Genomic DNA, 14,938 nt, shown 5'->3' with positions numbered 1-14,938 from the left:
AGAGAAAGAAAAGCAAACAGAAGAGACAACGTTAATCAGGTGCTCAGAGTCCAGTGTGGCAGCCTCAAAGAGGATCTGCACAGTGCTGTGGGTAAATACACCATCACTGAGAGATAGCAGAGGGCAGCTCCTCACTGGCCGTGGTCATCTAAGACAACTGAGGATATCCTCATCCACTGTGCACTGCTCTCCCTAAGGAGCCCATTCGTTTGCTCAAGAATGGAATACTTACAGCTTAAGCAAAGGCAGGAATCAGGGAGACACTGAAGTGCCAGACACTGGAACCTGCCCTTGGGTTAAACAGCTCTTTAGGTACCAATTCATTATGTCAATTATCAGGTTTCAAATCAGACGCATCATTCTCAGCAGCACAACTCCTGTGGTTCCCATTATCGCTCACACAAAGAAATGCAGATAGCCCAGGCAAAAAGCTAATCTCAGTCATTAATCTGGGGGATGAGCGATTTCACCATCAAACCAAGCAGGTTTCCAAGACCGAGAGGAATGATTCTGCTTTCCCAAGGGATTCTTCACAAAGGAAGGACATAAAGAACGCTCTGAGGGCTTGCTAGAAGGAATCTCCTTCAGCAGAACACCTCATAAACTGTGCTCCACATGGACACACTCAACTTGTGGAAATGAGGCATCTGCAATCCAACATTAGAAGGAGCTGTGGCCCTGGCCCTCCTTTACAAAGCTTTTACATCCATGGTTTGTGTCCCAAGTTCAAATGCTGGTGGTGTTATTTATTACCCATGTGGCCCTTAACAGTTCAGGCTCTGGAATCCTGCTGTATAAAAGGCAATGCTGAGAAAGCCAAAGAGCTTAAGCTGCACTGTTGCATACACGGCAATGTCATCCATCTTTTTTATTGCCCTATACAAGTAATAACATAGCCTTGTGGCTTTGGAGCTACTTAGTCAAAGCAGGACACCTTCTACTCCCCATGGAATACTTCACAAGCCACTAAAGCAACCAGGAGGGGAAGGAAATCTAACAAGCCACCCAAGAGTAGCTGTTGTATCATTAAGGGCCTGAAGAAGGTTAACTGAAAGGCAAAACCTGATGTACTTGGATGCAGTTGCACCCTTCCCACCTCAATGAGGAATACACAGTATTAAAGGATGCACTTGCCAAAGAAAATGCACCCTAACTGCATCCCATTGGATGAACAGAGAGGCTGGGAGCAGGGGCTTGGCAACAAAAAGTGGTCTTAATGCTATCAAAAGGGGACTAAGAGGCTAGAATTGATTACAGGGTGTTGGGAAAGCACAACACAACACAGGAGAGAGGCTTGGAGACAACATGGAGCATGCTCAATTCCTTTGCCCATAAGTGAAGCAGTAGGTTAACAGGCATCCAGCCAGGCATCAGTTAATCCAGAGAGCCAGGCACAGGACACAACTGTGGGAGAACCTATGGATTGCCTCAGAGTTGAGCAGTTTCAGACTAGGTTTGGCTCCTACTTCGAGATGAAGCTTGTCAGCAACGAAGTGACACATGGGACATGGTGAATGCACTCCCATTTCAGGCCTATGATAACCCTTCCAGAGCAGCATGCAGTCAGAGCACACGTACAGTAACCATCCCTTTTACAATCCCATTGCCAAGTGTCTTGTTCCTCCAAGTCCCCCTCCTTCCACCTTACCTTTCCAAACAGCTTCCTCCTTTCCCATTACTGCAGAGTCTCCATTTAACACAGTGGATCTGCCTCTTGGTCAGGGACTGGACTGTTGCCTATTGAGCTTAGCCACATTATGAACGTGCGGAAACCGAGACCAAACAGGGTGTTACTTCTCCCTACATGTTCGTTTTAAACCCTGGCCCCTGGGCTCTATTGGTTTTAAGGCAAAGCTTTAGTCTGTCAGTGGTTCTTTGTGTCATCTTGTCTCATCAGACCTCCTTGCTTGTTTCTTCCATTGTAGGTGCTGTTACTGGCAGTCACCTCAACACTCAGTGCATGATTCAAGGAACTTTATCCCTTCAGAGTGAGGCTGGGAAGTCCAACAAGAGCAAGGTGTCAGGATCAATGGGAAAGGAGATACCAAAAGCAGCAGAAAATCAGAGGCCTCGAGTCTGTTTTGAGGCTTAGCAATTCATTCCCCTGCTTTGCTTTGTGCTGCATCTTGTATTAACCTGAGGATGAAGAGATAAAGGAGCAGCAGTTCCTTTAAGTAGCGGGGAAACTCGCGTTCAACTAAGAGCAAAGGAGAAGCTAACGAAGGCCCTGTGAAATCCTTGGTTCCACATTAGTCAGCAGGAACACCTCTATAAGAGCAAGGTTTGGTCTCTTTGGCATGACAGTTATTAACACACACGTGTCTTCCGAAGCCACATCAGACACTCAGGTCCAAGAACCCAACGTGCCTCTGCAGTGGCAAATAAACCCAGCTCTTGAGCCCCTGCTTCACCATTGCTCCAGTGACCAAAGCAGTGACTCCAGGAGGGCATCTTCTGCACACTGGGCATGAATATCAGCTGCAGTTCAGCTAACATGGAGCCCCAGAAAGGAAAACCTTCTCCTTCATGCAACTGAGCTGCATTTTGGCTTCTGCCACCAAGGGAAGTCTCCAGCAGAAGTTTAACTTGTCATTTCCAAGGGAAAAGCTGCTTCACCTGCAAGTGAAGTCATGGCTGGGATGGTGAGCAGGCAGCAATGCTAAGTAATCTGAATGGGTAAGGAATACAGCAGTGCAAGGTGAGGAAAAACTGGGATAAGTAGTCTCATTTCTGGTATCTGTACTAACCCTACAGTTCCAAGTCACATACAGGTGAAGTGATCATCAACTGCAGAGCAGGCTCCACCAGCAACCTGAGGAATTTCCACTATCAGAGTCCTTCTGCCTCAAACCCAACGGACAGATCCTGATTATTCCTATGGAGACAAATGAACAAGCCCAAGGACAAACAAGGCCAAGAAAATGTAACCCAATACAAAGGAGCCATATTGCTCCTGAAGGGCTTTTCACAAACTCCAGGTGCTTTAACCGATACCTGTGCTCCCACATGAGGCTGCCTCTTGGAGACATCCTCTCCCCCAGGCTTTGGGGGTCATAAGGGAACAAAGCTTGGTCCTGGTTCAGGACTGAGCTGACCATTGGGGTTTCTACTTTGCCTATTCTCAGGCCTGACAGGATAGCAGCAAGCTTTCTATGGCTTTGCACCAGCTAGTAAGGACAAGGGCTGAGTAAGCTAGAGTCATCAGCAAGCCTTAAGAAGGTGTCTGAGCTTACAAGTGTGCAGGGGGGATTAAAAAGTGCCCCATCAGCCCTTCCCAGAGCCTAAGCCCAGGCACATACTGCAGCCTTTAGACAAGTGTTTCGCGTTCTTCTGGCGTTCCAGTTCCTCACAGTAAGAAATGAGTGATTATTGCCTCTCAGAGTCACAGTAAGCAAAACCCACTGCAGAGAAAGCAACGCGAGAGCCTACAGCTAACAGCTCTCACAGGCATCCCCAAATGAGAGATGCTGGTAGCTTTGGAGACTGCAAAACCAAATCACTTCCTCCTGGACTGAAAGCAAGAGCCTTTCCTCTGATTGGCACCAGCATAAGAAGGAGGTAATGCCACTTCCCATCAGCAGAATTAAGTGTGATTTATACCACGGGACCAGCAAGCAGGTTCAAACCCCATGCGTAGGCTGGGAAGCACAGCTTTGGACAATCCAGGGAGGAAATCCTGACCTTTTCCTTCAGATCCCTTCTTTTCTAACACATGCAACAATGTGATTTTGGGGATTTTAGTCAATTTGCACAGACTTTGCCTCTGCAAAGCCTCAGCTGGCATGCTGCATTTATACTTGGCGATAGTGACTTGTCAAGCAGCAAAGTATATGCAGGAAGCATTTTAAGAAGGACTAGAGTTATGAAAACCTATAAACCAAGAGACAAGGGTGGCAAATGGGGTTTTAGTCAGAGCAGGACATTAGAAAGAAGAAAGACTCCTGAAACACTTGATGTTGGAAAGGGAACAGAGGGCAAACCTCTGCCCTCAGCTGTAACACAGCCAACAGCCAAGATGCAACATCTCAAAGCCAAAGGAGATGCCACCAGCCAGGCACAGCACACAGCAAGAACGTTACTCACTCGTGTACTGGGGAGGAAGAGCAAAAAGAAAGACAGGTCAATAGAGCACACAGCAGAGTTCTTTTCTTCGGATGCCAACTGAGGAAGAAAGACAAGGGTGTGAAACTCCTGCCAAGTCAAGTGTGCTGCAAGGGGGAGGGCAAATCACCAAGGTGGGCAGGGATTAGTCACATTCTGCCCATTGATTAGCCAAGGACCAAAGAGTAAAGGAGGCCCTGCATGTTATGCAGCAGCAGAGCACTTGGACTCATCAAGGGAAGGCACTGGACTTTCATTTTCCTGATGGAGTTCTTGTGAAATGGGATTGTTTCTTACACAGCACTAATAGGAAGAGAAGGATAACAAATAGTAGGAGTTGGCATGCTTTAAATGCACATCACTTTGTAGCACTGCAGAGAGTAACAGGACAGCATTTAACAGCGGCTCCCTAAGAGACGAGAATCAATCTTAAGTTATCTCTCCAGATCTCAATATCCCTTTGGATCAAAGTGAAACCCTAAACAGAAACAACACGAGATACTATGGGCACTTCTTTAGCTGGGATTCCTGTAGCCCATTGACTTTGTTGCTCCAAATCATCCACCTACCATACTGCACTCTCAGTTAATAATATGGCAAGTTCAAGTTGCTATATGAGTAGTTCCCCTTTCGCCTCTTCCCAACTCAAGATGTAAACTCAAATCCTTACACATCCATAAGTGCTTGCGTATATCTGCAATTACTTCATCTCAACGTGTCATAGAATCCCAGACTGGTTTGGGCTGAAGGGACCTTAAACTGTCCCTTTTCAAACCCCTGCCCATGGCAGGGGGTTGGAGCTGGATGATCTTGGTTTGAATCTGCACTGCAAGATACCTACTCCCTTAGCCCTCTGATGAGCATCCTCTCAGACTAAACCAAAACCACATCAGATCGTGAACATCTGAAGCAAAGGAAAAGGCAAGAATCATCCTTAAGAGCTATTTAAAAGCTTTGGAGAACTCCAACATGACAATGACTCTATAATAAGCAACACTGTTTGCTTTCCCATCAGAAATGAGAACCAGCGTGGGCCCAGATGGCACAGGGTTGCTTTCTTGGCCTGCGTTTCCTTCCCCAGCTCTATCTGTGTGTTTACTTAGCAGTGCCAGACGTGGAACGTCTCTTACCTCACTTTCTGTTATGGTCAAGACAATGCCACAGAGGGCTCTTGGTGGTGCTGTTCCTCAGACAAACAACTCCACCAAAGACACGTTTGCCCCTCCAGCTGCAGTTAAGCTGCTGAATTACTGCAGGGAGTAAATGGTCGTGTCAATGCACAAAGAAGGATCCATTCTCCTTTGAGAAGGGGTATAAAAGATGGGCTCATTGTGCAAAGACGGCACCGTAGTCAGTTCTGATGCAGAGAGGCCCCCAGTACAACCACAGGGACTCAGCCTGTGCAATGCACAGCACGAGGGAGTTTGTCCTCCAGCCAGAGCCAGGGAGGAGCAGAGCTGCTGTTTCTCAGCTCTCACATCTCAGTGCTGCTGCTCCACAGCTTAACTGTGCTTGCCCTGCTGCCAAGGACCCACTCCCACCACCTCACCTCTGCCTCTTCTGCAGAGAGGAGAGAATGAGCTGGGAATGCTGACAGCACAGGGCACAAGGGGAAGAACACGTATCTGGAACTAGAGTGAGGAGGAGACATGTCCCTCCCCCATCCCAACCAACCCTCAAGCCACTGGAAAGGAGTGGGTTTGGCAGTATCTCAGAGGGCATTTCACTTACCTTGGTTATCTCAACACATTTCTAGACTAAGAGGATCTAAACCCTTTCTTGACACTAATGGGTGACTGAAGAGTGTGGGTAACTACACCAGGACAGCACTGCAGCATTCCAATTTCAGTGGTTAACAGGGGACATAGGCTAAAGCACAAGTACTCACACACTGGATCATGCCTCCCATTAAACCCTCCTGCAAAGCAGGTTTAAAACCCCAGATTTGGGACTATTCACAGAGTGAAACGTCAATGACAAAGGGAAAGAGCAGTCTTGAAGCTTCATAACTCAGTTTAGTGTCTGCTAAATACCTTGTGCAGGGTTTAGGGTTAAATTCGCCTGAATTCATAGCAATAGACATGAAGTAGCCACACATAGCAGGAAAATCACCGCTCCCCATTCTGATTTATCAGCAGTGGAGCCTGCAATAAGCTTCTTAAGAAGAACTTGGCTCCCTTTCCTGCACATGCACAAGGAAAAATGTCTGCAGCAGGAATATTTCATTCTCCCTTATTTGAACAGATGTTTTGCCATATTTTTACATCCCTCTTGCCAGCTCCTCTTCCTGGTTACAATTCCATTAAGACTTGCAGCCATTATATACAGGAGAAGGAGGAATATATTGAAAACCATTCTACTTCCACATGATTACTGGCTAGAGCTGGTATTTCTGCCTTCTATAGGTGCTGTTACCTCTTCTCCAGAAGCACTTGATGAGAAACCTGGTACCCACAACAAATGAAAACCCATCTCCCCTAGGACACTGAGCATCTCCAGTGCTGTGACTCACACAACCAGTCTGATAGAGCCAGCACTCCAGTTTGTCTTTACTGACTACACAGACCCCAAACTGTGATCTCACTAAAGCAAGCAGCCCTACTTGGAATCATGGAATGGTTTGGGTTGGAAAGGAGCTTAAAGCTCCTCCAGCTCCAACCCCTGCCACGGGCAGGGACCCCTTCCACTGGAGCAGCTTGCTCCAAGCCCCTGTGTCCAACCTGGCCTTGAACACTGCCAGGGATGGGGCAGCCACAGCTTCTCTGGGCACCCTGTGCCAGCACCTCAGCACCCTCACAGGGAAGAGCTTCTGCCTAAGAGCTCATCTCAGTCTCCCCTCGGGCAGGTTAAAGCCATTCCCCTTGGCCTGTCCCTACAGGCCCTTGTCCCAAGCCCCTCTCCAGGTTTCCTGCAGCCCCTTTAGGCACTGGAGCTGCTCTAAGGTCTCCCCTTCAGGAGCCTTCTCTTGTCCAGGCTGACCCAGCCCAGCTCTCTCAGCCTGGCTCCAGAGCAGAGCTGCTCCAGCCCTCGCAGCATCTCCGTGGTCCCCTCTTAAGAGCCACATCCGTTGGCTGCAGCTCCACAGCTCCTCCATTCTGCAGGGGGGCTGCCTGTGTACGCACCCTATGGGTGTTTGCTGTGTTTCAGGCATCATTCGCTTTGTGTCCTTCCGAGCATCCTGAGGAAAGGTGGGAAAGCCCAAGGAGGTCCCTGGCCACCATTCAGGCAATGCCACCTGCACCCTTAGGTGCCAGCAAAGGGAACAAGTTTGTAGCATAAGCAGAAAGGGAAGCTGAGCTCCCAGCAGCCCCTCAGCTGCTGCAGGTTTAGAGCTGACAACAAGGGCTCTGTATGACAAATAGGGAAAATACCAGATGAAAGCCTTCCTTATGCCTGCACTGAAAGCCTTCCCGAACAACACTTCTCTTGTGAGCACGGGGTGAAGGCTCACACTTGCTCCTCAAAGGGCTCCGCGTGCTCCCAGTCTACAAACCAGACGTGCAATGGTTTCAAAGCAATGAGATTCACTGTCAAGGCTTGAAAAGCAATGAAAATATTCCAAACAGAAAGCAAGTATTCAGGCAGAAGCTCTTCCCTGTGAGGGTGCTGAGGCGCTGGCACAGGGTGCCCGGAGAAGCTGTGGCTGCCCCATCCCTGGCAGTGTTCAAGGCCAGGTTGGACACAGGGGCTTGGAGCAAGCTGCTCCAGTGGAAGGGGTCCCTGCCTGTGGCATGGGGTTGGAACTGGATGAGCTTTAAGGTCCCTTCATCCCAAACCAGGCTGGAATTCTGGGATTTAGAACTTGCAAAGAAATTGAGCTGCTTCTGCCCACGATGAAGGCGTCCTGGAACCGTGCAACCGGAGATGCTGCTGTACCAAGAGACTGAAGTCAATCCCAGCTCTACTAAAAGAATGCCTTTCACAAGCAAGTCAGTACACCCTTCTCCTCCAAGACCTCTCTGCTTGCTGTGGGGACGTTTCTGCACAGGTAAAGTAGACACAGATGAACAAAGACGGCTCTGTTCTGTGTGACAGACACATAGACTGAAAGCCCACATCCATTCTGTTGGATTCACAAGCACAGACAACTCCCTCCCAAGCTAAGAAGAAATCTGCATCTCTGGTCCTTGAAAACATTTAGGAGTATCCGGCCTCAAGTTTTATATACAGAAACCAGAGATGTCTTTGTAGAAAGCCACCAAAGCCACATCTACACACACCACAAAACCTGCAGAGTGGTTACTGGCACCCAAGGGCAGGGTTGAAAGAAGCCACCGCAGAGGAACTGCCCCTGCTATGAAGAGCTCCAGAGCTCCTGCAGCCAAGGGTCCAGCTGCTGCTTCGTATGGCTGTGCTGTCTCAAATGCAATAGGCAATAAGGAAAGCAACCACCTCAGCGTGCATCTGTCTGCACTGAGCATACCGGCAGAGAATTAGAAGTCTGAGCTGACAGACTTCATGTCAGGAAACCCAATGCTTCCAATGGCATCTGGGGGGAAGAAGAGCATGCAGGCACCTATCTGCCTTCTGTAGGCTCGTTTCACATAGGAGATGGGCTGGTTAAGTGCTGTAAGTTCTGTTTCTTGTCTCAACCTGCAGCATTTATAAGTAAAATCCCTTTGGAAGCAAACCACGTTTCTCGTGCTCTTTGAGCACCCACCAGAAGGAAGCAAGCTCCGCAGTTATGGAAAGAAACAGATATCTCTTTTTTTTAACCCCGAATTACTTAACATTTCATGGAGAGATGGCACCTTTGCAAGCACAGCTAAAAGCTGGTGTCCTCCACCATCAAACCACCAGGGAGCCCCAGCTTGAGCGAAGGACGAGGGCAAGAGCTGTAACCAGCACTTGTCCTCCAGGGCTAGCGGCCAAGAAGAGACCTGAGACATACATTCCCAGGAGAAACTCCAAGGAAAAAACCAACATTCCCATATTCCAATCCCCGCTGAGTCGCAAACAAGCTCCAAGGCACTTACATAATCTTGTGCTAAAAAGTGTTGGCAGAGATGCGCACATAGGAAAGGCTCTGAAGCAGCACCACGAAGCAAATGGAAATAGCTACCAACTGCACCAGAGGCTTTTGCCAAATGAGGAAATGTTCCATGTTAAACTCGTGCATCTGCAAGAGACCCTGGAGGCCGAAGAAACACTGACTCTAATGGCAAAGAAAGAGGAGCAATAATAAAAACTACCCTTTCAAACCTGGTGCCTGATCTGAGCACAGCTTAGGTCAGAACAGGCAAATACCCAGGCATCATTTTTGCCTTTGAATACTGAACCTTTCAAGACACCAACACTGTTGGCATTAGAAACAACGTGATAACCCTACAATCTGCCATGAAAACGAAGGGCTCTGCACTGCTCCCACTGATGAAAGCCATACAGCTTGTCAATGCCCAGCACTCCTGGCTGAGGCCCAGGGTTTCAAATGTGCCTAGAAATAGAAGCAGATTAAGCATACAAAACAAAGACCACGAATGTGCCCCCCCCTCTATAAAGTCAGTTCCAGTTACCTGGCGTGTCGGATAATGGGAGAGGAATGAAAGGATCAGGCACAGTCAGAAGAGAAGGGCTAGTGTCCAAGCTCAGAATGTCTTTCGTTTTCTCAGCTGGTACCCAGGAAGAGAAAAGGCAGAGTGAAACAGAGCAGAGAAACAAGCCGAAAGCATCGAGTAAAATCTCAGTGTTAGAGTCCAGGCCGTGGCCTGACAAGAACACACACACTCAGAACCAGTTTGTGTTGCCAGGGAAAGGAAAGAAAGAGGGGAAACCCAACAACCCCCAACAGCTATTACCATGTAGCTCTCCAACACAGCTGAACTCACAGACCTCTAAGCACTCCTTGAAAGGGAAGTACTATTCCCTCACTTTATAGCAGGACAAAAGGTGAAACGCCTTCACAAAGGCCACACAGCAGCCCCACGCTGGGCCTCTTTGTCAGCAATATACAGCATCTTGCATCAGACAAGCTGTATCTATCAGCAAAGAGGAAGAAAAGGGCTAGAAGTGCCTAGTGCCAAAAATATCTCCCAGACACCTTCCTATGAGAGAACTACTAAAAGAATCGAACATGCTACGGCATCCAGAAAGCCCAGAACATGCAGATGCTTCTCAGGTGCATTACAGCTGAATCTGGAGCTGCTGCAACGTAACATCACTCCACAAAGGCTGTTGGAACATCATAAACTGACCACAGGGCGCTGAAGAGCAGCACTCCTGCATCATGGACTTCCAACTCCTTCATTATTAGGTTAAGAGCCAACAATACCAAGCTCAGTTATAAGCTCCTCTAAATCTCTTTTTATATATAGAAATAAGCACAAATGGATTTGTCACTTCTTTAGGGCTCCTGGAAGCAGGTTTCCAATAGTGAGAAGTGATGCTGAAGATGTAGAAACAAGCAGCAGCACTCACTCAGCTTCTCAGCATAGAAGGGGCTGCTCATGGCAAAACCTTGGCACTGAAGGAGACACCAGATGAGGTCACACATGCAGAAGCCTCTGCATAAAAGCCTCTTAGACCAGCCAAGGACTTGTGGCCTCTGGACCCAGACAGCAGAGCCAGGGCAAAACTTGCCTTCATCATCTAACATTATGAGACCCCCTGCTCACTCCTGGCTCTGCAATTCCTGCAGCAGAGACATTATCATCCCTGCTCCTCTTCTCCTTCATACAGCCAAAGAGCTGCAGGCAAGGAATACCTTCCAGCATGTCTGTCCTATGGCTCTGAGTCCAATTCCCTTATTGCACACTCCATATTTCACTTTTAATTAATGACTTACTTTTAATTAATACTTTTAATTATGAGCTGCATGGAGCTGCAACACATTAAGACGTTTTCTTGTGAACTTAAGGGGCTCACTTGGTTTCTTCCCTCACCAAAAGCCTCACCTCTGCCTGTAGGCAGTGCCTCCTCTCTCTGCTACCCAACTGTGAGAAGCACACATCATTCCTACCTTCCCTTCTCCACTGAAGCACCAACCCTATCCTACAGCTCTCAAAGGCAAGGCCCAGCTCTATTTCGATCAGTTTTACCATCCTTTCAAAGAGGCTATGGCAAAAAGCTGCTGTTTTCCTGCAGTGCTTCTGCAGGGCATCGTCCTCTAGGACACATTCACACACTCACCTGGTCCAGCAGTGAAGGAAGAGCCACCAAATGCATCCGGCTGGGCCGCAGATGAAGCCGGCTGGAAACCTGGAATCAAGTTCTCTGTGGAACTGCCCATCTTTTCTGGAGCTTTCCCTGAAATGCCAGATGCACATTGAGGGATAAAACTTCCATTCTGAAGGTTGGGTCCTTCCCTAGACTTTTCATGATGCTATTGCAGGAGGTGGCTTTAAGCCCCTTCCTGCAAATCCCAACTCACAGATTAAGCAGAGTTTAAAGTGTAGCTCCTACATCAACTGATGAAGGCTGCTTTGGAAGGGGTCAGTACCTTTCCCTTTGAGGATCATGCTCATTTAATTGCAATGGCTCAAAGAGGACAAGGACTGAGAAGGGAAACTGGAAGGATTTAGCTCTTACAGGCACAGAGGACCATGATAATATGGGAAAGCCCCAGCAGCATCTGCCCAACAGCATCATCATTCCACGCCATCTTCTGTTCTGAGAGCAGGTGGGTATAAAAGCATCTCCATGAACCTACCATCACCCAGCTTTGCAAAGTCCTTGTTCAGCAGCTCCTCAGCTGTGAGTTTGGAGAAGTTATCATCATCAAATGGATTCCACGTGGAGACATCGGGCGGGTTATAGACATTCTGCTGTGAGGTCCTTGGGGAACCCGAGGGTGTGGTGGAAGCAGATCTGGATGTGATCATCCCCACCAAACAACAGTCATTAATAACCCATCCGAAACCCTCTGGCCAGCACTAGGTGCTGGTCCAAGCTCCTGCATTACAATTACTTCCAAATTAAAACACAAGTCATTGTACTTGCATGCTCAGGAACCTGGGACCTGCTACCCTTGCCTACTCTTAACGTGGTTGTGCATCCTGAAGTTGAGGATTAAAACAAGGATCAGCAGCACCTCATGTAAAACAATTCCCTGCAATGCCCTCATGGAGACTTCCTGCCTGTAGACACTGTGAGAGGGAACTAGGGAGCATCCCAGGGGAGTGCTGATGCTAAGCAGCAAGCGTGAAGCATGCACCAGGGCTACTGGTGGAAGAGCTGAAACAACCTTAGCTTCTGCAACCCAGAGAAAGGCCCTGCCTGCTTAGCTTTTAGGAAGCATGGAAGCACTCAGGACTTCTGCCCTTGGGGAAGCTTTTCAGCTGCCTTCTGCCCAGCCCTAAACTTCTGGTCTTCAGAAGGCAAAGCCTCATTTAGACCCCAGAGTTTGCTGCCTACCTTCATCTTTATGCCTAAGTTGCCTCAAGAACCTCCTCTCCCCCTTCCCTCCATCCCCTTTGACACCAAGTGACCAAGCACCTACTTGGACTTGTTGAGACTGGCCTCAGCAGCAGCTGCCTGCAGGAGCTGGGTGGACTTGCTGGCTGGAACCCCAAACACCGCGCTGTGGGTCACATCGCTCAGAATCCTCCTGTGTCCTGCACGCTGGGTCTTGGGGGAGGATGGAGGGGTGAGAGACCCCAGCTTCTGACCCTGCACGGCTGGAGGGGGGGTCGTCTGAGGCTTTTGCTGTGGCCTCATTTGTGCCTGCATCTAGGAGAGAAAGGAAAGTAGGATGTCCCTGTTCATGAAGAGCAGGCGTGATGAAAACACAGCTCTGTGCTCAAGGACCTGAGCTTCAGGTCACGGACTGGGAATAGTCAGGAGGGGAACAAACACACAAAGATCTGGGGACAAAGAGGAATTCACTGATCCACAGAATTCCAGTATTACTACAACTGCACAAGCAGAGGCTTTCTCCTCTTTCTATGGAACAACTTCCAGAGGCAAAGCCTCTGTTAGTGCGTGGTGTTAAAGACCGCCTGGTCTCAGGAGCTTGAACATGGATGAAGAGGTTGAGATCCAGGGCAGAGGTGACAAAACATCAGTTCAGAGCATGCAGGACTCTTGTTGTAGGGACACAAGAAGGAAGAGCAGCACTTCTTCCAGTGAATAATGTGTGACTGGAGTCAAATCCCTAAAGGGGATACAGGTTTTGTGCAGAAATCTTGTGCAAGAAGCTTTCTTTTAGGGGAAAAACCCCCCAAGGGCCACAGGAGCATTGTTTGTCATTAAAACCATGGAGGAGAAACCCAGGCGCGTTTGGTTTGGGTGTTTTTTAAGTCAAGATAGCCAGCAACAAACCCTTGGGAAACTCCTCACACTGATCTTCTTCCATTCCCTCAGTCTTGTGTTAAACTCACATCCCTTTAAGTACTTGAAGTACCATTTGGTAGTGATAAATAAGAGCATCCCTTACAGCTATGTGAGTTTCCAGGCTCTGCAGTGAGACATCATGGCTGGATTTAGAGCAGGAGAACTGGAATGCAAAGAGCTGTGGACAACCCCTCCACTGCCTGGGCACTTCCTGTATCCTCCCTGACCATAGCCAACCAGGGAAGACAGAGGAAATACTTGGGAATACCTAAGAGGGCAATGAGAAAAGAGTTATACCCCCAGCGTGGTGCTTAACCACAGTGGGGCAAGGCAAACAAGTGGTTAGCTGCCTTGCTTTCCATGTGGCATCCTGTCCAATTCACTGAGGAGCAAGATGACCTGCCTGTTCCTGATGCACCCACCTTGCATCTCGCTATATAGGTCACTGCAGAACAGTACATTTGGTGCTGAGGAATAAAAGGGCAGTGTCAAAAGTCACCACAGAAATGAACACACAGCTGATTAAGCTGAAGTCTCACAACGTGAAAAGGTCCTGATGGGTCCTGGCTTGATATCTTCTGCTCAAAGGCTCTGCAGAGGCCATGTTTCACGATCACTTTTGAAATGAGCCCATCACTGTTTTTCCCCTCCTGACTGCTGCAGGAGTGGAAAAGAGTACAGATGCATCCACGCAGAGCAGCCTTCCAGGGGAATAAGGCTAACTTTCCACCTAGCTGATGCAATGAACCAAGGCCGTTTTTTGTGCTACTGAATCACAGCAAAGCCCTTCAGAGATGCTCTTCATTATCATGTGTCCTGGGTTCAGCATTTCTCCTCTAAAAGGACCAGGATCATAATGGGCCTCATGCAAAACCTGCCTGCATGCACTGAAAATCCACCACCTTTAATAAACTGACTTCCCCAAAGTCATTCAGAACAGCAACAAGCCCAGGAACACAACAGTTCCAAGGCTGTCACCTCCCCTAAGTACCACTGAGAATTACTATAAAACAAAGGGGTGAATGTGACAGAGCCTTGAGACACATCAGAGAGTAAAATGATGCTTCTCCACCACTGCACAGGTCACTGGCTTATGGAGTTTATCGGCCAGATTAATCCCTGATGTTACTTCAAAGGAAACATACTTGAGATTCATCAGGTCTTGAATACCTGGCAAGTCACGCACAAGCAATGACCCCTTAGTTTGGACTCAAGCTCTGTGCTCCTGAAGTGGTTCCTTATCAATTACTGCTTGCTTTGGTACAGCACTGTAACAGGCAGCTTCTTGTTGCTGCTGCCTGCACATGCTTTCTGCCCAGCACACAGCTAGAGTTAGGGACATCCCTCTGCACGTCCAAAACCTGGGATTATGCAGGCATGAAAGAAAAATACCCAGCTTCCTCCCATTTGTACTGCAGAGACACTTTGGCAGCGCGGATCCTGCCCTCTGGCGCAGCTCCCTGCCTTTGCCACTGCGGGCAGCTACTTCCCTGGAGCAGACAGACAGATTTGCCATTAAGTAAAGAGCATTTATTTTGGATGCACGTTCAGATGATTGAAATGGAGGATT

The 14,938-nt window shown here is 48.4% G+C and overlaps 1 protein-coding gene across 4 annotated transcripts in view; it reads right to left on the bottom strand.

Moving 5' to 3' along the window:
* The window catches only part of AAK1 (AP2 associated kinase 1), a 77,364-nt gene that overhangs the window by 18,303 nt on the left and 44,123 nt on the right, over positions 1-14,938 (bottom strand). For 3 of the 4 annotated variants that reach the window (XM_080634335.1, XM_080634336.1, XM_080634337.1), the window contains 3 exons: positions 12,536-12,765; positions 11,747-11,904; positions 11,227-11,343 (listed from right to left, as the gene is read on the bottom strand). In XM_080634335.1, the coding sequence (XP_080490461.1) occupies positions 11,227-11,343; positions 11,747-11,904; positions 12,536-12,765 (505 nt within the window). Of the gene's footprint in view, positions 1-9,614; positions 9,711-11,226; positions 11,344-11,746; positions 11,905-12,535; positions 12,766-14,938 lie in introns of all 4 variants that reach the window. The other variant, XM_080634338.1, reaches the window with a different exon arrangement.

Source organism: Psittacula echo (assembly GCF_963264785.1).
Source record: "Psittacula echo genome assembly, chromosome: 25".
NCBI lineage: Eukaryota > Metazoa > Chordata > Aves > Psittaciformes > Psittacidae > Psittacula > Psittacula echo.
This window is presented reverse-complemented; position numbering and strand designations above follow the sequence as displayed.